This window comes from Amblyomma maculatum, chromosome 4 (assembly GCF_055883805.1).
Source record: "Amblyomma maculatum isolate TAMU_Amacu chromosome 4, ASM5588380v1, whole genome shotgun sequence".
Taxonomy (NCBI): Eukaryota; Metazoa; Arthropoda; class Arachnida; order Ixodida; family Ixodidae; genus Amblyomma; species Amblyomma maculatum.
This window is the reverse complement of record NC_139347.1, coordinates 121,445,751-121,460,616: the sequence shown is the minus strand read 5'-3', so window position 1 is coordinate 121,460,616 and position 14,866 is coordinate 121,445,751. Positions and strand designations below refer to the sequence as shown.

General features: G+C 44.5%; 1 protein-coding gene across 1 annotated transcript; it reads left to right on the top strand.

Moving 5' to 3' along the window:
* The first annotated feature begins 2,336 nt into the window (after positions 1-2,336).
* LOC146192261 (uncharacterized) lies at positions 2,337-14,436 on the top strand. Its single transcript, XM_084600030.1, has 5 exons — positions 2,337-2,432; positions 3,056-3,101; positions 7,136-7,317; positions 8,929-9,145; positions 14,148-14,436. Exons 1-5 carry the CDS (start codon positions 2,376-2,378, stop codon positions 14,375-14,377), a joined length of 732 nt encoding a protein of 243 aa, XP_084456156.1. The 5' UTR covers positions 2,337-2,375; the 3' UTR covers positions 14,378-14,436.
* Positions 14,437-14,866: the final 430 nt, after the last annotated feature.

Genomic DNA, 14,866 nt, shown 5'->3' with positions numbered 1-14,866 from the left:
AGCCCCCAGCTTGAAACCGCGCATCTGGCGACGATTAAAGATGAGAGCCCTTCCCATGGCTCACCTTGTTATATCGCTATCCCATCATCTGCCCTCTCTGCCAAGTTTATAAAGCAACATTTCCCGATTGGTGATACTTTGGACTTAGGAAGACTGGGAGGCAATATTCGCCTCCACGTACCCAGTGAACAAGAAGGTTGAATTTCTACATTATACAAAAGTTGGGCACAAACGTTTGAGCGCGGCGGGGCCTGGCAAGGATTCATGGAAGGAGAAGACCCCGAATACTCTGGCGGCGATTATTATCCTGGATTATCCAGCTAGTCCTCAAGTCAGCTGCTACCAGCGGAGCACTGGACTAGGGGCACCGAGCACCCAGCTCCGGCGAATTCTTACTGATTATTATGCTCATTAAAAATTTTCTCTCTCTCTCTCTCTCTCTGGCGGCGAATAAAAGTTTTGGCCCCTCGAGTGGCACTTCGACCGCTTCCAAGTCAAGAGTTTACCTATCTCGAAAAAAGCACCTCCGAACGACTATCGACCACACACACGACCGATCTTTCTCGCGCTCACAAGCAAACTTTCCAAGCGCCCAGTCGTGCGCGTCCGTTCTCTAACATTTCTGTCCGGAACTTTCCGCAGCACTCAGTGCACCCGACTTTAAGAACAAATATGTGCAAGGTAAACAGATCTTGGTCTCTAGGACTGCATGAGAAAGAAACCTTTTGGCCTGATTACCTGTACACGGAAGGTGCGGCGCCATAACGAATGGATATGGGTGCAGGTGGAAAGTAATGAATATTCGCGAAAATCCTAACTTCAGTCACATTATTCATGTAAAACAAAAACGTCCAACAAACCTAACGGCGCAATGAACGATGTCAAAAATCTGAGTCATCACCGTAAAAAGCGCCGTAACAAAGAAACTAGATTTGGAAACTGACGAACAGTTTAACACTCTCTTGTCCCATGTGGGTGATATGGCGCCGTGTCAGGGCACCCTGGTCGCGGTCATGGCAGCCACGTTTCGACGGAGGCGGAACCCCAGGCGCTCGTCTAACATGCGGCATTTGTACACTTTCATCATCATCATCATCATCATCATTAGCGTGACTATACGCACTGCAGGGCGAAGGCCTCTCCCATATTTCTCCCCTCAACCCGGTTCTGTGCTAGCTGCATCCACTTGACCCCTGCGAACTTCTTTATCTCATCCGCCCACCTAACTTTCTGTCGCCCCCTGCTACGCTTACACTATAAAGAAATCCAGATGGTAGATAACCAGTCCTCCACCACGGCGTCCCGCATAGCAGACGGATTTGTACTTTGAACACCTTAGACCGTGCCACGATAACGTAACAACTTATGCCGTAGGCAGCAAGCTTCAATCCGGGAAAAGAAGACGGGGGAGGGGCAGCTGGCCCCACTTTGGGTGCTCGAAATTGTAAGCCCTGAGAGTTTATTAGGGGCGTTTTAAACATGCAAGTAGCATAGTCATTTCGCAAGTGATGTTAGCTGCGTCACACGCAACAAATGTGATAACTAGTCCTAACGAGCTAGGAGCTTTACAAATTGTGCCCGTTATTTGCTGATGCGGGCTGTAGCTAAGAAGTCTGTGCAAGAATTTATGCTGGAAACTGCTGGAAAGGGTTGTGCATTCCGTGCGCAGTAATGGTCCATTCTGCGAAAGGATCATAGTGGCTAACCTTTCATAAGTCGTCAACGCTAACGTTGTCAGAGAAGCGGCATGCTTGAAGAATTGTGAAGGATTTTCTTGTCTTGAATCTAGCGGCACACACAGAGTTCTGAGCACGAGTAACGCATGAACCTACTACTATTGAATGAGCCGGAATCGACCAAGGCTTCCAAGGTGCAGCGTATTTATAAATTCACCACTGCATCGGCTGTGTGAACGTTTCAGTCATGTAATTTACTCAGAAATCATGTGAATAAACACAGGGCTATATTGCAGAGGGAGTAAAAAGTTCTGTCCTAGCGGGAACAAATAAAATGTCGACTTTCCTAATGATACTCAGTAAAGTTTATCGCCGCCCACTCACCTCTTTATTCCTGACATTGCAAACACGATTATGAACCTGATTGTGAGAAAGCGTACCCGCTAGGCGAAACAATATGGCCCACTTATTATAGGTGCGTCGATAAAAATATTGATATGGCAGCGTATGACAATAACTTCCAAAGAAGATATCCAGCGTTTCATTTGGCTGTTCCTTTGTGAGACCGAGATAAATTTCAACCCATATTGTCACGCCATGAGACAATATGACGATTTCGTCTCGTTTGTCTAAGGTATTACAGGCGGATGTATATAACTGGATGCAACCTCCGTGATCAAATTAAAGGCACTGTCTCAGATGTGGCGTCACACAGTCAGCACATCCTCGCACAACTTTTCCGAGCGCCAGTTAAAGGTAAGGCGTTGCCGGGTCTTGACTTGTGTGAACGTTTGCAAGCGCGTGTTGAAAATAAAGCAGACGACGTAAAGGTTAGGATATGTGACATCTTCCAGAACGATTTGTGAATGCTTTAAAAGTAAGTTTTAATTGTGTTGCCTGAGTAAATTTATCCAAAATGTAACGGCACCTGTTAAATATTGTTTATATTTCGACTTCACTCCGTTTCAATGCAAGCGTTCTGAACTAAGCAAATTTATTAGAATGCGGACGCAAAAAGTAATTATGCCCGATTTACACAAACAGTCTCTCGGGAAACGGAAGGGACGCAAGGATTTTGCCTGCAGTAACAGTGCAAAAAATCCCGTACACCTGTAACAAAAGCATGCCTGGAGACGATTTCTTGTACCTTATAAGACTTAAGCTATTTTATTTAACTTCAACAGGAGAGTAATTGTAATTTGAATCGTTTTTTATGTTGCATATTGATTCACAACTCTAAAGTAGCTTTGCCTTGTCATATAAAATTTTCATTGTCTGCAGCCTTGAAGCTGAACCATCGCCAAGCGGACTTCTGGTGTGATTATACGAGTATCGCGTGAAATGGCGCCCAAGGAAATGTTTTCTTTTGCTGTTTTCAGATGGTTAGAATGTTCCTACCGGTGTGGACTTTGCTGCTGTTTGCCGGTGAGCATAGATCGTTTTGAGCACTTCCTCACAATCACGGGGGACTTTAAGGGGACCATGCCAATAGCTTTATTAAATAACTGGTTATAGTAGAAAAATAATTTATTGCGGTTATTAGTATATAATTATTTCATTATTATTTTTCGTCAAATGTCCAGCAGCAAAAACAGCAAGATTAAAAGCAAGAACGAAACAATTGTGCAACATAAAAAGATCTAAGATATAGTCAACCGTTCAATCAAGGTCCTGAGATATCCGATGCCGTTTCAGTACTGAATGCTGGCGTAGGGTAGGCTCTAGAGTGACAGAAAAATTCAGGAGATGTTAATAGATTTATTAAAAAGAGTTATTTCAATTACAATATCTAGCATTTCTGGTTCTATTTTTATTTTAATTCAGTTGTGTCTACTAACCAATATATTCCAATTTATCATTTGTTAGAGTTCAGGTCTCATTCTTATTCCACTGTTATTCGTAATCATCATTGTCTTCATTTTTATCAAGTTATTTTCAATTATGTGTATTTCCGCCGAGCCATTCTTTATCCGGCGTCTTCAGTTTTTCCCATTCAAGCGGAAATCTCCGCCTGTGCGGGTTCCTCCGGCAGCCAACCACAGGAGAGGGCAGCCAGAAGCTTCTTATAAACACCGCTGTCACCGGACATTTTCGACGCGTTGGTTCTTGAAAACGGGGCGTTTTCAAGGAACTTCAGCATCAGCATTGTGAGCACGACAGATGGCAGGTCGGGCTCTAATTTGTCAGTGGGTTTTTTGACGTGACCGGAACACACAACTAATTCAGGTTGCTCCTATGAGATGGCAGGTTGAGGTTGGAATTGAACTATCCCGTACTCTCGGATGCCGAGTCACACACGGCGCCCTTGGCCCATGTAATGAAGTTCTCACTGCTCGGTTACAGCGGGCCTTGATGTCTATGTCGGGTGGCTTTTCACATAATGCGCTAGTTCACATCCCAAGTAGCACACATTACGTGGCCCACCTGGGGCCCGTATGGGCAAGTCGGGCTTGGGCAACCGAAATAACACTCATGAGGGCCCCCTTTAGGGATCAAGCGGGCGAGCCCAATTTGGGCTGTCGCCTGTTTTTCCATCTGGGCATCATATAGGCGTGGATGGGGCTAACTAAGGATTTATTCCCCCATCTGACGCTGAAGGGTTACGCTTGGGGAATTTTAGGGTTGATGCAAAGAAAATTCGGGCTTTTTGTAGAAAGCGCCTGGGCAAATCTAATTGGGGCTGTCCACTCAAAATCCCAACAGGTCCCGCATGGGCCGCGGCGAGGCTAAACACGGGTATGCCTGCACATTGCCAACATGGGACCCTTGAGTGGTACTCGAGGGAAGGTCAGACGGAAATGTGGGCTTCATGCCGAAAATTCTTGGGCTGCCCACAAAAAATCTAGATATTTTCCGCATGGCCTGTAGCGGAACAGGAAAGCGCTCCTTCCGGCTTATGCCCGCATCAGTCTCTTGCTGGGCACTTTAGGACAGATCCGATGCAAACGTGGGTATAAAGCAAATAGAAGACAGGCAAACCTGATTGGGGCCCCCCACTCAAAAGCCGAATAAGTCCCGCATGATTTTCGGCCGGGCTGAAAAGCGGGCTTGCACCCACGCTGCTCACACGAGCATTTCTTGCGGTACTTGCGATCAAATGCAACATATGTTCGTATTCTATGCGGTAAAAATAAAATCAGCCCAATTGGGGCTGCCCATCAAAGGCCACAGTGGGCCCCAAATTGGCCGTAGGCGGGTCTGCCGCTCTAAAACGTCTCCACCCTATCTTTAAGGCACTATTTTATTTATGTAATTCGTGTAATACAGGCCGCTAATTGCCTTTCCTGGAGGTTTCACATAACGTCCCTAAGCATACCTCTGCCATGAATAAAGACTATTTTCAACCTAGAAACTACGTTGATTATGCAGTAATGGCAAAAAATATAGAGCCGTAACTGTTCCGTGTTACGAGTATGTACTGGACTACCTCCATAGTTTTCCTGCGCCATTATTATTCTACACACACCAGTCAAAATAAATATTCAGTACAAAATTTTGAGGGTGATATGGGCCAGCCCACATTATTGTAACGTGTAGAATAAATTTCTTTTATATTACATAGTGTCGAATACAAGGTAAAAAATAGTGCTCATTGTTTCACACTTGATTAATGGAAATTGGGCTGCCCCAAAAATGCCATATTCAACCCATGAGGGCAACACCTGGGCAACAGACTGGCCTCCGCTAAGCCCGCGCGGTACAATTCAGGTATTGGTCGGATTAATCGACTTAAAAATTAAAACCTTGATCAATGCAGCAGCCCTGCCTGCACAAAAGTAGGACCCATTAGGAATTTTAGTATACTACCCACATTCCGCAATCTGGGCTGAATGCGGGCAGCCTATATTTGGGCTGCCCATACGGGTACCGACTAGGACCGATCCCGCATGGGGCCCGTACGGGCTGCCCTCACGGGCACATCGCGGGCCCCCACGTCATAGCCGACTTTGTGCTACTCGGAATCTGAAGGCTAATGAGCATGCGTGGTGCATTAGAGGCATAGATTGAGGGATTCGTCTTGAAGCGAGCCGCAATCTGCACATACCCAAACGAAAATCCCGAAGGGTGCCGCACACGGGAGGATTTACAGCTTTCGAGCCATGCCCTTATAGATCCACAGCTTATGTGTCCCACAAATGTTTCATCTTAAGGGCATCCTGTAGCTATAAAAATATTCTGCGTCGGCGCGCATACTTGCAAAATGTGCTGGTGGTGGCGACATGTTTGTTGCTTTTGTGAACGCCGCAGTGTTATTACACGTCGAAACAAAATTGGGGAGACACTTAACCTCCACAACTGTAAGATGTCAGTCAGTAACCCCTTCAAGTTTTGCCGCTATTATCTCGTAATACTTCGTGGCATGAAGTTGCGAACTGGCCCAATACGTGTAAACCAGAGGCAGGTACAAAAGAAGCCCCTATTTAACCAAGCCATACGAAAGTGCGTCTGTGATCGAAGGGAAGCGTGTGCTACACCAAAAGGGGGGTGCAAGGTTGGATTAGCATTTCAAGCTCCCATTTGAAATGAAAGGCCCGAGTTGGCAGCGCCTGTCATGTCACGTGGTCTCGTTACGTCACTCAGCCTTCCCATCTATCAGTGCTCGGCAACGCCACATGCCAGAGCCATGCTCACGATCTCTCACTCACAACTTTGACACGCCACATTTTGTGCAGAACAAAGGGGCTTTTTTATTCATGCTCTATCGCGTTCATTATTGTCCGTCGGGGGCGTCGACCGTTTGATACCTCGCAGCATCGAAAAGTTACGAGCACGCCTGTCCAGATGACAGGCGAGTGTCTACTTCTGTGACCGCAGTACTATGGCGACAGTCTCATTGAATTCAAAACTTTCACCTGAAGGCGGGTACAAGACATCTCATGTGGTCTATATCGCCTGAAATGAAATTCCCACCTTACAATAAATGATTTCGAAATAAGTAAAAATTATGTCATTTCTTTTTTTTATTGCACAAGAATGACCTTCGGCATAAGGATCAAATATATTGATGCAGGCATGTGGCCCCAAATGAATGCCAACAGCTCTGAGTGGTGTGGCCCATGTGTCCATACCCTTGTGCCAGGCGGTCTGAAAGGGTGGTAAGCGTGGCTAAGTTGTTACGAAGTGGTCTAATGTGGCTTCCGTAGCGGGAGCTCGGCAGAAAGGGCAGTGAAGGAGAGCATTCATTTACTTTCATAAGCGATGATATGGCAATGTAGCTTGCTGTGGAAACGTAACGCTCTCGCGCATAATACGCAGTACGGATATAATTATTCACATAAGTTTTATGCCTTTTTTAGATTACAGAATCTTTTTCGATTTATCAGCATGGTTTAATATTGGCGTACGCCTTAGGTTTCCTCAAAAAGAAAAATAAACAAACCTCCTTATGATTCTTCGCCGTTCAAGATGTTTTTCGGTCAACTCAACTCCATCGCAACTTTTTTTTTCTTATGGTGCAGCTTCCACTTGTGCGAGCTCCTGGCGCAACGACTACGCCGTGGACCAGTTGCTGCAGAGTGTTGGCATAGAAACAATTCGTCTGAAGGATATCTCGTTCGACGTGGATGAAAAGAGTGGGATCTTCTCGGGATTTATCGAATTTCACCTTGAAAACGGTACCCTTGGCAATCTGCGCCGACGAGTGAGCATCCGGCTCTTTTATAGCCTGCTGGCTTGCCGTAGTTCCTAAACTACATTCCATTGAATTGGTGCGTTAGCTAGGAGCTTAAACGTCTCATAGTTTTTTGCACCGATAATATAAGCTTTCTAGATATATCTTAACGAGATAGAGATAAAGGATGCTGCAACGGCATTCGAGCGAAGCCTCACAAAGTTGTAGCCGGCAGGAGCCATTTACGTGCATTGTCTGATCTGCGGGCAGCGTGGCACAGATAAACCAAATGATACGAGGGAGTTAGCAAGAGAAGCCAAGTAGGGCAGAACATTTGCGATAACAGGGTGAAATAGGAATCAACCCTCCGGTACCTCTGTTTCCCGAACCAGACATGAATAACCATGATATCTAGGTCGGGGTGCTTGCGCGAATGTGGTTATAGCTTGCGACGTCACGCTCCATGTGTGAGAAAATACTCATGAATTGAGATTCAATGGACTATGTGAGTAGCAGAGTCCATGTACATGTGCAGGCGAAGGATCCGCGAGGTATACCCCAGACTGGGAGCCCCCCCCCCCTCCAAACACACACACACACACACACACACACACACACACACACACACACACACACACACACACACACACACACACACACACACACACACACACACACACACACACACACACACACACACACACACACACACACACACACACACACACACACACACACACACACACACACACACACACACACACACACACACACACACACACACACACACACACACACACACACACGCGCACGCACGCACGCACACGCACGCACACACACACACACACGCACACACACACACACACACACACACACACACACACACACACACACACACACACACACACACACACACACACACACACACACACACACACACACACACACACACACACACACACACACACACACACACACACACACACACACACACACACACACACAAACACACACACACACGCGCACGCACACATACACGCACGCACGCACACATCGCCCGTATTTATTGGCTGTAGTTGCCCACCCTCTCCACTTAATGCATGAAAATGCACTACAAACTGCACAATGCCGAATTTTGCCACAGTGGAAGTGTAAACCGTCCATCGTACTGGGCGATATGTCATTTCGGATTTGACCTCTTTCAGCATGCGGCCTTCTGTAGTGTGGTGCAGTAGTGCATTTTAATGCATTATGTGGAAAATGTGGGAAACTACGTTCGGTCGAAATGAGTGCTGCGTTCTCCACTTCATCGAGATGACTGTATTTGTGCCTTCTTTTACTCCGCCTTTACGCTATGATTCGTGAGCTGAATGTGCAAAAAGACCGCTACTTCGCTTCTCCATCTTCACTTAATCGGCCATAATACATCCCTTATCTCCCTATTCCTGACACACATGGAATAAAGGGCGCAGCATGCACTTGCTACACACACTATTTTCTGGTGCATATAAAGAGGTGCAGTGAATTCTCATCAAAATATTTCGACACAGAAGTCGTTGAAAGCACAGTTTCTCCGAAAAGTATCGGCATTATTTAAATTTGCATCACTATGGGCGTCTGCGCCCCGTTTTATCTGTGCAGGTGCGACGACTAGGCAGCTGCGACTTAACGGACGAACGGCACCAGCGAGCTCCCCACTTCCGCATCTGCTGCTCCCTGAGCGTGCGTGGCTTGGTCGCCAAGTACGACGTCGAGACGCTCACGGACGGCCGGTCCAGGAATGTGGCCGTTGAAGTACTCGTCGACAGCGGTGCCACACACATATGCATCGATCGGTTTTTCGCCAATTGCACAAAATGTACGTTTCATTTACACGCCGCCCTCTTATTTGGATAGAGGTATCAATCTCCTTCGCGTAATCCTCTAGTACGCCACATTTCCCTTTTGCTGCTTCTGTGCGCCGTCTATTACTGCGTTAGCAACAATGTTTTCAATACGAAACGCCTTTACTTATGGCTGGAGCCTCGTACAGGCGATGATTGGCAAGTGACTTTTTCGGAAGCTTATTGGTTTCCAGCCTGCCTTAACCCGGCCTGAATCGCTGATTTTTCAGGAACTGCAAAACCGGGCAGCTTCTTTGAGCTGCCCGACTTTGGGCTGCCCGACTTTGGATCGACTGTAGTCAAGCAAGACCAACTAGCTCAGCTTACCCACACTACACATTAGGTTGAGAGCCTAGCAAAATCTTAACGTGGCTATCAGAGAGAATGCGCTTTCGCATGATACAATGTCAGTTACTGGAACCAAGCCCTTTCTCAATTTCCTTTTTCTTTTCGGAATTCGCATTTTTATACCAAGCCGCTAACTGAACACTGCATTAAAACTTCTTTCTGGGTGAATCTGTACATATTTTACATTACGAATTTAGAGCGTAAAAAAAAATCAGCGCACAGACAGAATAACGACACAAAACAGATGAGCGCTTCTGATGTGTGCCGTTATTCTATCTGTGTGTGGTTTATTTGCGCTCTGACTTTATAAGATCATTGTAGAATGTGTGATGCCTGAAACTGCTCCGTTTCTAAATGGTCCTTGAAAGTCGAGCACGTTGCAGAGGGCGTCTTTCCGAAGAAGATAAAACGTATGAAAGTTTTACCTAAGAGAACAGTAGATTAGCCACGAATAACTTCAGGGTGGGTAATATTTACTCACCTTGTATTTAATTTCGCTTCGTCTTCTAATGCTGAGAAATATATATCGCAAGCAACTAAATGTTAACAAATAAACTAATTTGGCCTGTTAAATAGAAAGATACCTAAAGGTATTTCACTGGGAGCGTTCAATCATATAGATTTGGGCTTGTAGCCCTAACGTTTCAAAGAGAGACACGCTGTGAGGGTTGCCGTAGAGGAGGGTCGGCGATTTCGATCACTCGGATTTATTTACGCGAACTGACATCGCACAGCACACGGGCGCCGCCTAGCTTTGCGCCTTGATCGAAGAGCGCCGCCGTGGCCTGGGTTCGATCAAATAGAAGTATTGTTTAGGCCAGTTGATGCATACTAGAATTCCGCAAGAAACATGAGGCGACCGACCAGGTGGTGGCCCTGTTGTTTTTTTTTGTTTTTTTTTTTTTTTTTTGCTTTTTCTGTCCTCGTTTGTGGCGTCATATTCCTTGTGAATCTCGAGGATCTGATCCCGCGTCGTTGTATTCAGCAGTCTATGTGTTGTGACCCCTGAGCCACCGTGGCGGAACGTTTCAATTGACACTCGAACGCTTCTAGGACAGAACGATGAGAATAACCAAGGATGTTTTATGTTCCGGCCTGGTGCGTACGCCTCGGCAACAAACACTAGTATAACAAATTTGCCTGTTCTAAGATTTAATGTAGGTGCCGCCAACGACTGACTTGTTGATATTTGTAACGAACGCAAGGAGAGCCGCCGCCATTGCCCTCCACTGCCGTCACTGAGGTCACCGGTCGATAAAAGCTTTAAAGATCGCGCTGGAGACTCCGAACTACACAGTGGCCGTGGTAACCGCCACTCGCAAGTAAAGAAAAAACGAGAACAGTGGGCAGAGCGGCCGAAAGTTGAAAGGTTGTATTGCACTTTTTTACATATTAGCATTGACGGCAACAGAAGTACGTTAGTAGACAGAACAAAAGGAATACTTATAAGTGACTATGCTGAAACATGAGAGAAAAAAACAACAACAATGAATGCACAAAATACAAAAGGAACACCCAAGACGCGGAGGAGGAGGCATTCAAACAATCATAATGTACGACTTGGCAAAAGTGTCAATAACAGAAAACTAGAATGCGAATATTTTTGCGAAGTTATTTGAAAAACGTTTGTGGCTGAACCACACTATAACAGCAGTAAAGCTCAGTAAGTATAGCGTGGGTAGCGTATAGTGCATAATTTGTTGGCCTTAACTGGTAGGGCATTTTTAACGATCTAAAGCTCTCCAGTGCAGACATAATGCGCTGTTTTGTTTTGTTCTAACCCAAAAAGTCTGACCAGGGTGTCATCGTTTTTTATTAATGCCAGTTTATAATTATCGTACAATCCATAGTTATACGTAAATTTTATTGGTATAGTATTGTGTGCCTGTGAAAAAGTGTTGTGGTGCGGAAAAGCTATAAGGGTTTACTTGCAATGGTGCATGAACATTTCTCTAAAACAATAGGTTTCTTGAAATTTTCATCTGTTGTTGTTGCCCATGCGAGACATCCGTAGTTAGTTATAGAGGGGAACAAAGGGTTATAAAGTATCATGTTAACAGATATAAAGAAATTAAAACAATGACGTCGCATGATACCAACTGTTCTAGAAGGCTAATTAATCAAGCAAATGATGTGGTCGTTGGACAACCCGTCTGTAAAACAGACACCAATTGGTTTATAAAACTACCCGAATTGCGTTCTGGTATTGTCTAGTTCAATCTGGGGAAGCTTAAAATGATATTGGCGTGTTTGAAACATCAAAGGTTTAGTTTTATAAAGTTAATTTGCAAAAACTTACTAACGGCCCAAGTGAAAACTTCAGTTAGCTTTTATGCACTCGATTTTCAAGATCGGTGCTCAAAGTGCCCGGGAAGAACAGATTGGTATCTGCGTAAATTATGAGCTAATAATATCGCTCTCGACGTGCACAATGTCATTATTATAGCGAACAAAGACGAGGGGCCCGAAATACTGGTTTGAGGAAAGCCAGAAGCCATACCAGATTTGTCTCGTTATCAGGCACTATAGCGAGGCTCCTTGCCACCCAATGTCCAAAATAAATATTTTTGCACTATTTCTTGTGCATGCCATCGTCACACTTTGATTGCCACAAGGCGGGGGCTGCGATTTCATATTTATATCATTATGGGTACCATTGAGAGTGCGTAGTGCATTTTTAGCATAATGGGGCTAGTAAGATTTTCTCGATAAAAAAAAAAAAACAAGAGGGAAACGAAATGAAAAAAAAAAAAAAAAAACTTCCAAGGTTTCCGCGCGTGACTACAACCACGAACCTGCGTAGCCCCACAAAAATGCGCGAGTCAGCAATCAACGCTGGCATGTGGAAAAATGCACGCTTGTCCCTGTGTAACGTTCGTGCGCTGTTTCGCAATTTGTATCTCGATCTCAAGTCTACAAATGGCGATTCCACTTAGTGTACTGCTCTCTAAGCATGCTGAATTCTTGCGTGGCTACAAGTGGGTATATAAATGTTTTGCACTTTTATTAGGCTTCAGGTTTTGCAAGCACATGTAGGAGTAGTCTAATTTGACTGACATGCCATCATCTTAGGACCAATGCAGTTTGTCCTTTTCAGACCCATTTGCAGAAATATTTTTTTTGTGTGTGTTATATTGCAAGCTTTGGTATTAACATTTGGCTACCGGTTCAGCGGCTCCGCACATTCACGTTCGACTAAGCTTTTTATAAGTTGAAATACCAAAAGAAGAGTTGAATTATCAATACTGCGTTTGTTTCGTAATGACAACAACTGCGAATGAAACGGAAGAAATCGCGTAAAAAGCGGCAATAGTCTTTTTTCTTCTCATTTTTGCATACAGTTTATACATTAATAATATTTTGCAGTGCTCCTTCCACTCAGCTGTTTTAACAAAACAGTGCATCGATCTTAGCTACTTCGTGCATTCGAGCGGACTGCATACCTTTCCGCTGTGCACGGTTTGAGCGCTATACCGGTCTGTATAATCCTGTTCAAGCTTTGTAGAGAATGTGCGACACCGGCTTGAGATTGGTGCTGCAGCCATATTCTCCGGTAGAAATTAGTTTGGCGCATTACAGGAGCTTTGAATAGGAACTTTTATTTCAAGCTTTTAAAATATTGTACAGCACTGCATGTGTACGGCGCGCTAGGAAAGCAGATTTTGATATCTGAACATTTTAAACTTATGCCATTAACAATAGCACAATAAGCTAGCCGTAATTTTTTTCATCTCTTGGGCAAAATTACTACCACTTGTACTACATTATTTTAATGAATAGCATTGTATTATGTCGGGGAATGAGAAATTCCCCATTTTCTCTTTATATAGTGGAGAAATGCATCTAACACAACACATCTCGCATATATGCATGGCGTGAACGGATAATACTCTAAAATGACACGCCTGTGCTCTTTTATAGTTTTTGTTCCCACGTGTTTGCCCCTGTTTTACTTGAAGCGTCAGTCGCTGTGAATTACTGATAAATGAATGAAAAGTATTTACTTCTTTGCCAATGCCTGATTCGCTAAATATCTTTCCATGAAATGGCAGTCAATGTTTCTGGACTCAAATACAGCTTTATTTGACACTAATTTGATACACGCGTCAACTGCAGAACAGAAGGAAATATTGATGGAAATATTTAAATATTTAAATGGGCACCAAGATAGTTATTTGCGATTATACTTTGCTTCGAAAGAGTAGTGAAGACTGTCATAAAAAATCCAGAGGAGAACGTTTTTGACGATGATAATGACACTAATATCAAAAGCCTATAAAGACGCCTGCGGAAAATCTGCGGGTACAAAAATTTTTGAAGATAAATTTTTCGACAGGAGAAAAAACATGTTTTTAAACAAGTTCACAGTAAAAAAAAAGCGCTTATTCAGATTTTCTGTGCATGCTGTAGATAAAAAACTAGACGCCCTCAAAATACATCAAACGTAGGCATAGTTGATAGATTAATATATTGAAGTTAGTTCAACAGAATGTTACTTGCAGGTTGGATGTCCACGGCTTAAGGATTTTCACTGCTTATCGACCTATGTTTGTTCGAATAAGTTAAAAAAGATGCGGATCTTCAAGATGTTCTGATGCTATAAGAAATATTGTCTTTTCGTCTGCACAGGTACGAAGTACAGCTATCGCACTTTAAATCTGACAACAAAGGTGATGCCCCCCAAGATGTCAATGGGCCTCAGTACCAACGTTCTCAACGAATTCAATAAAGAGGTTCTATCTCCAGTTGAGAAGGAAATCATCATGGCGATCGAGAGAGCTTACATGCCGGCACTGGAGGAGAAGATGACAACGCTGAATGTAGCCGACTTAACAAGCCAGCCGAGGCTGCTCGATTGATCCGAGGTCCAGAATAAATGTGTGTGCAATAATCCTAAATAAAGACATCGGATACCGGATGCGTCTTTTCGTTGTCTGGCAATGCTTTGCCTCCAAAATAACACTGGGCATGAGAGGTGTCATCACATCATCTCGTCAGTGTCACACACCAGTCACAAGCTGCACAAACAGTTCCTGCATAGAAATGGCCCAGTTGCCTTTCGTAAGTAGTGTGCACGCTAACTACTCCCCGTTAATATTTCCTCCCTCTGCCGACCTGTGTCATAGCAGTCATGCCAGGGGCTGGCATTGATTACAATTTCGTTGATTAAGTCCAATCATTGATTGAAGATGTACTGCACTCTCCCCTTTCTAACGGCGCCTGCAAATGTCTTCTGAAGCTTCGCCTTGAAAGTGTCCCAAAGATTAAATGAAGCTTCACGGCTTTCAAACCATATCCATGCAAGTAGATCCCAAGGTGCGGCCTCAACTTCGTTGAGTCGTTCCAAG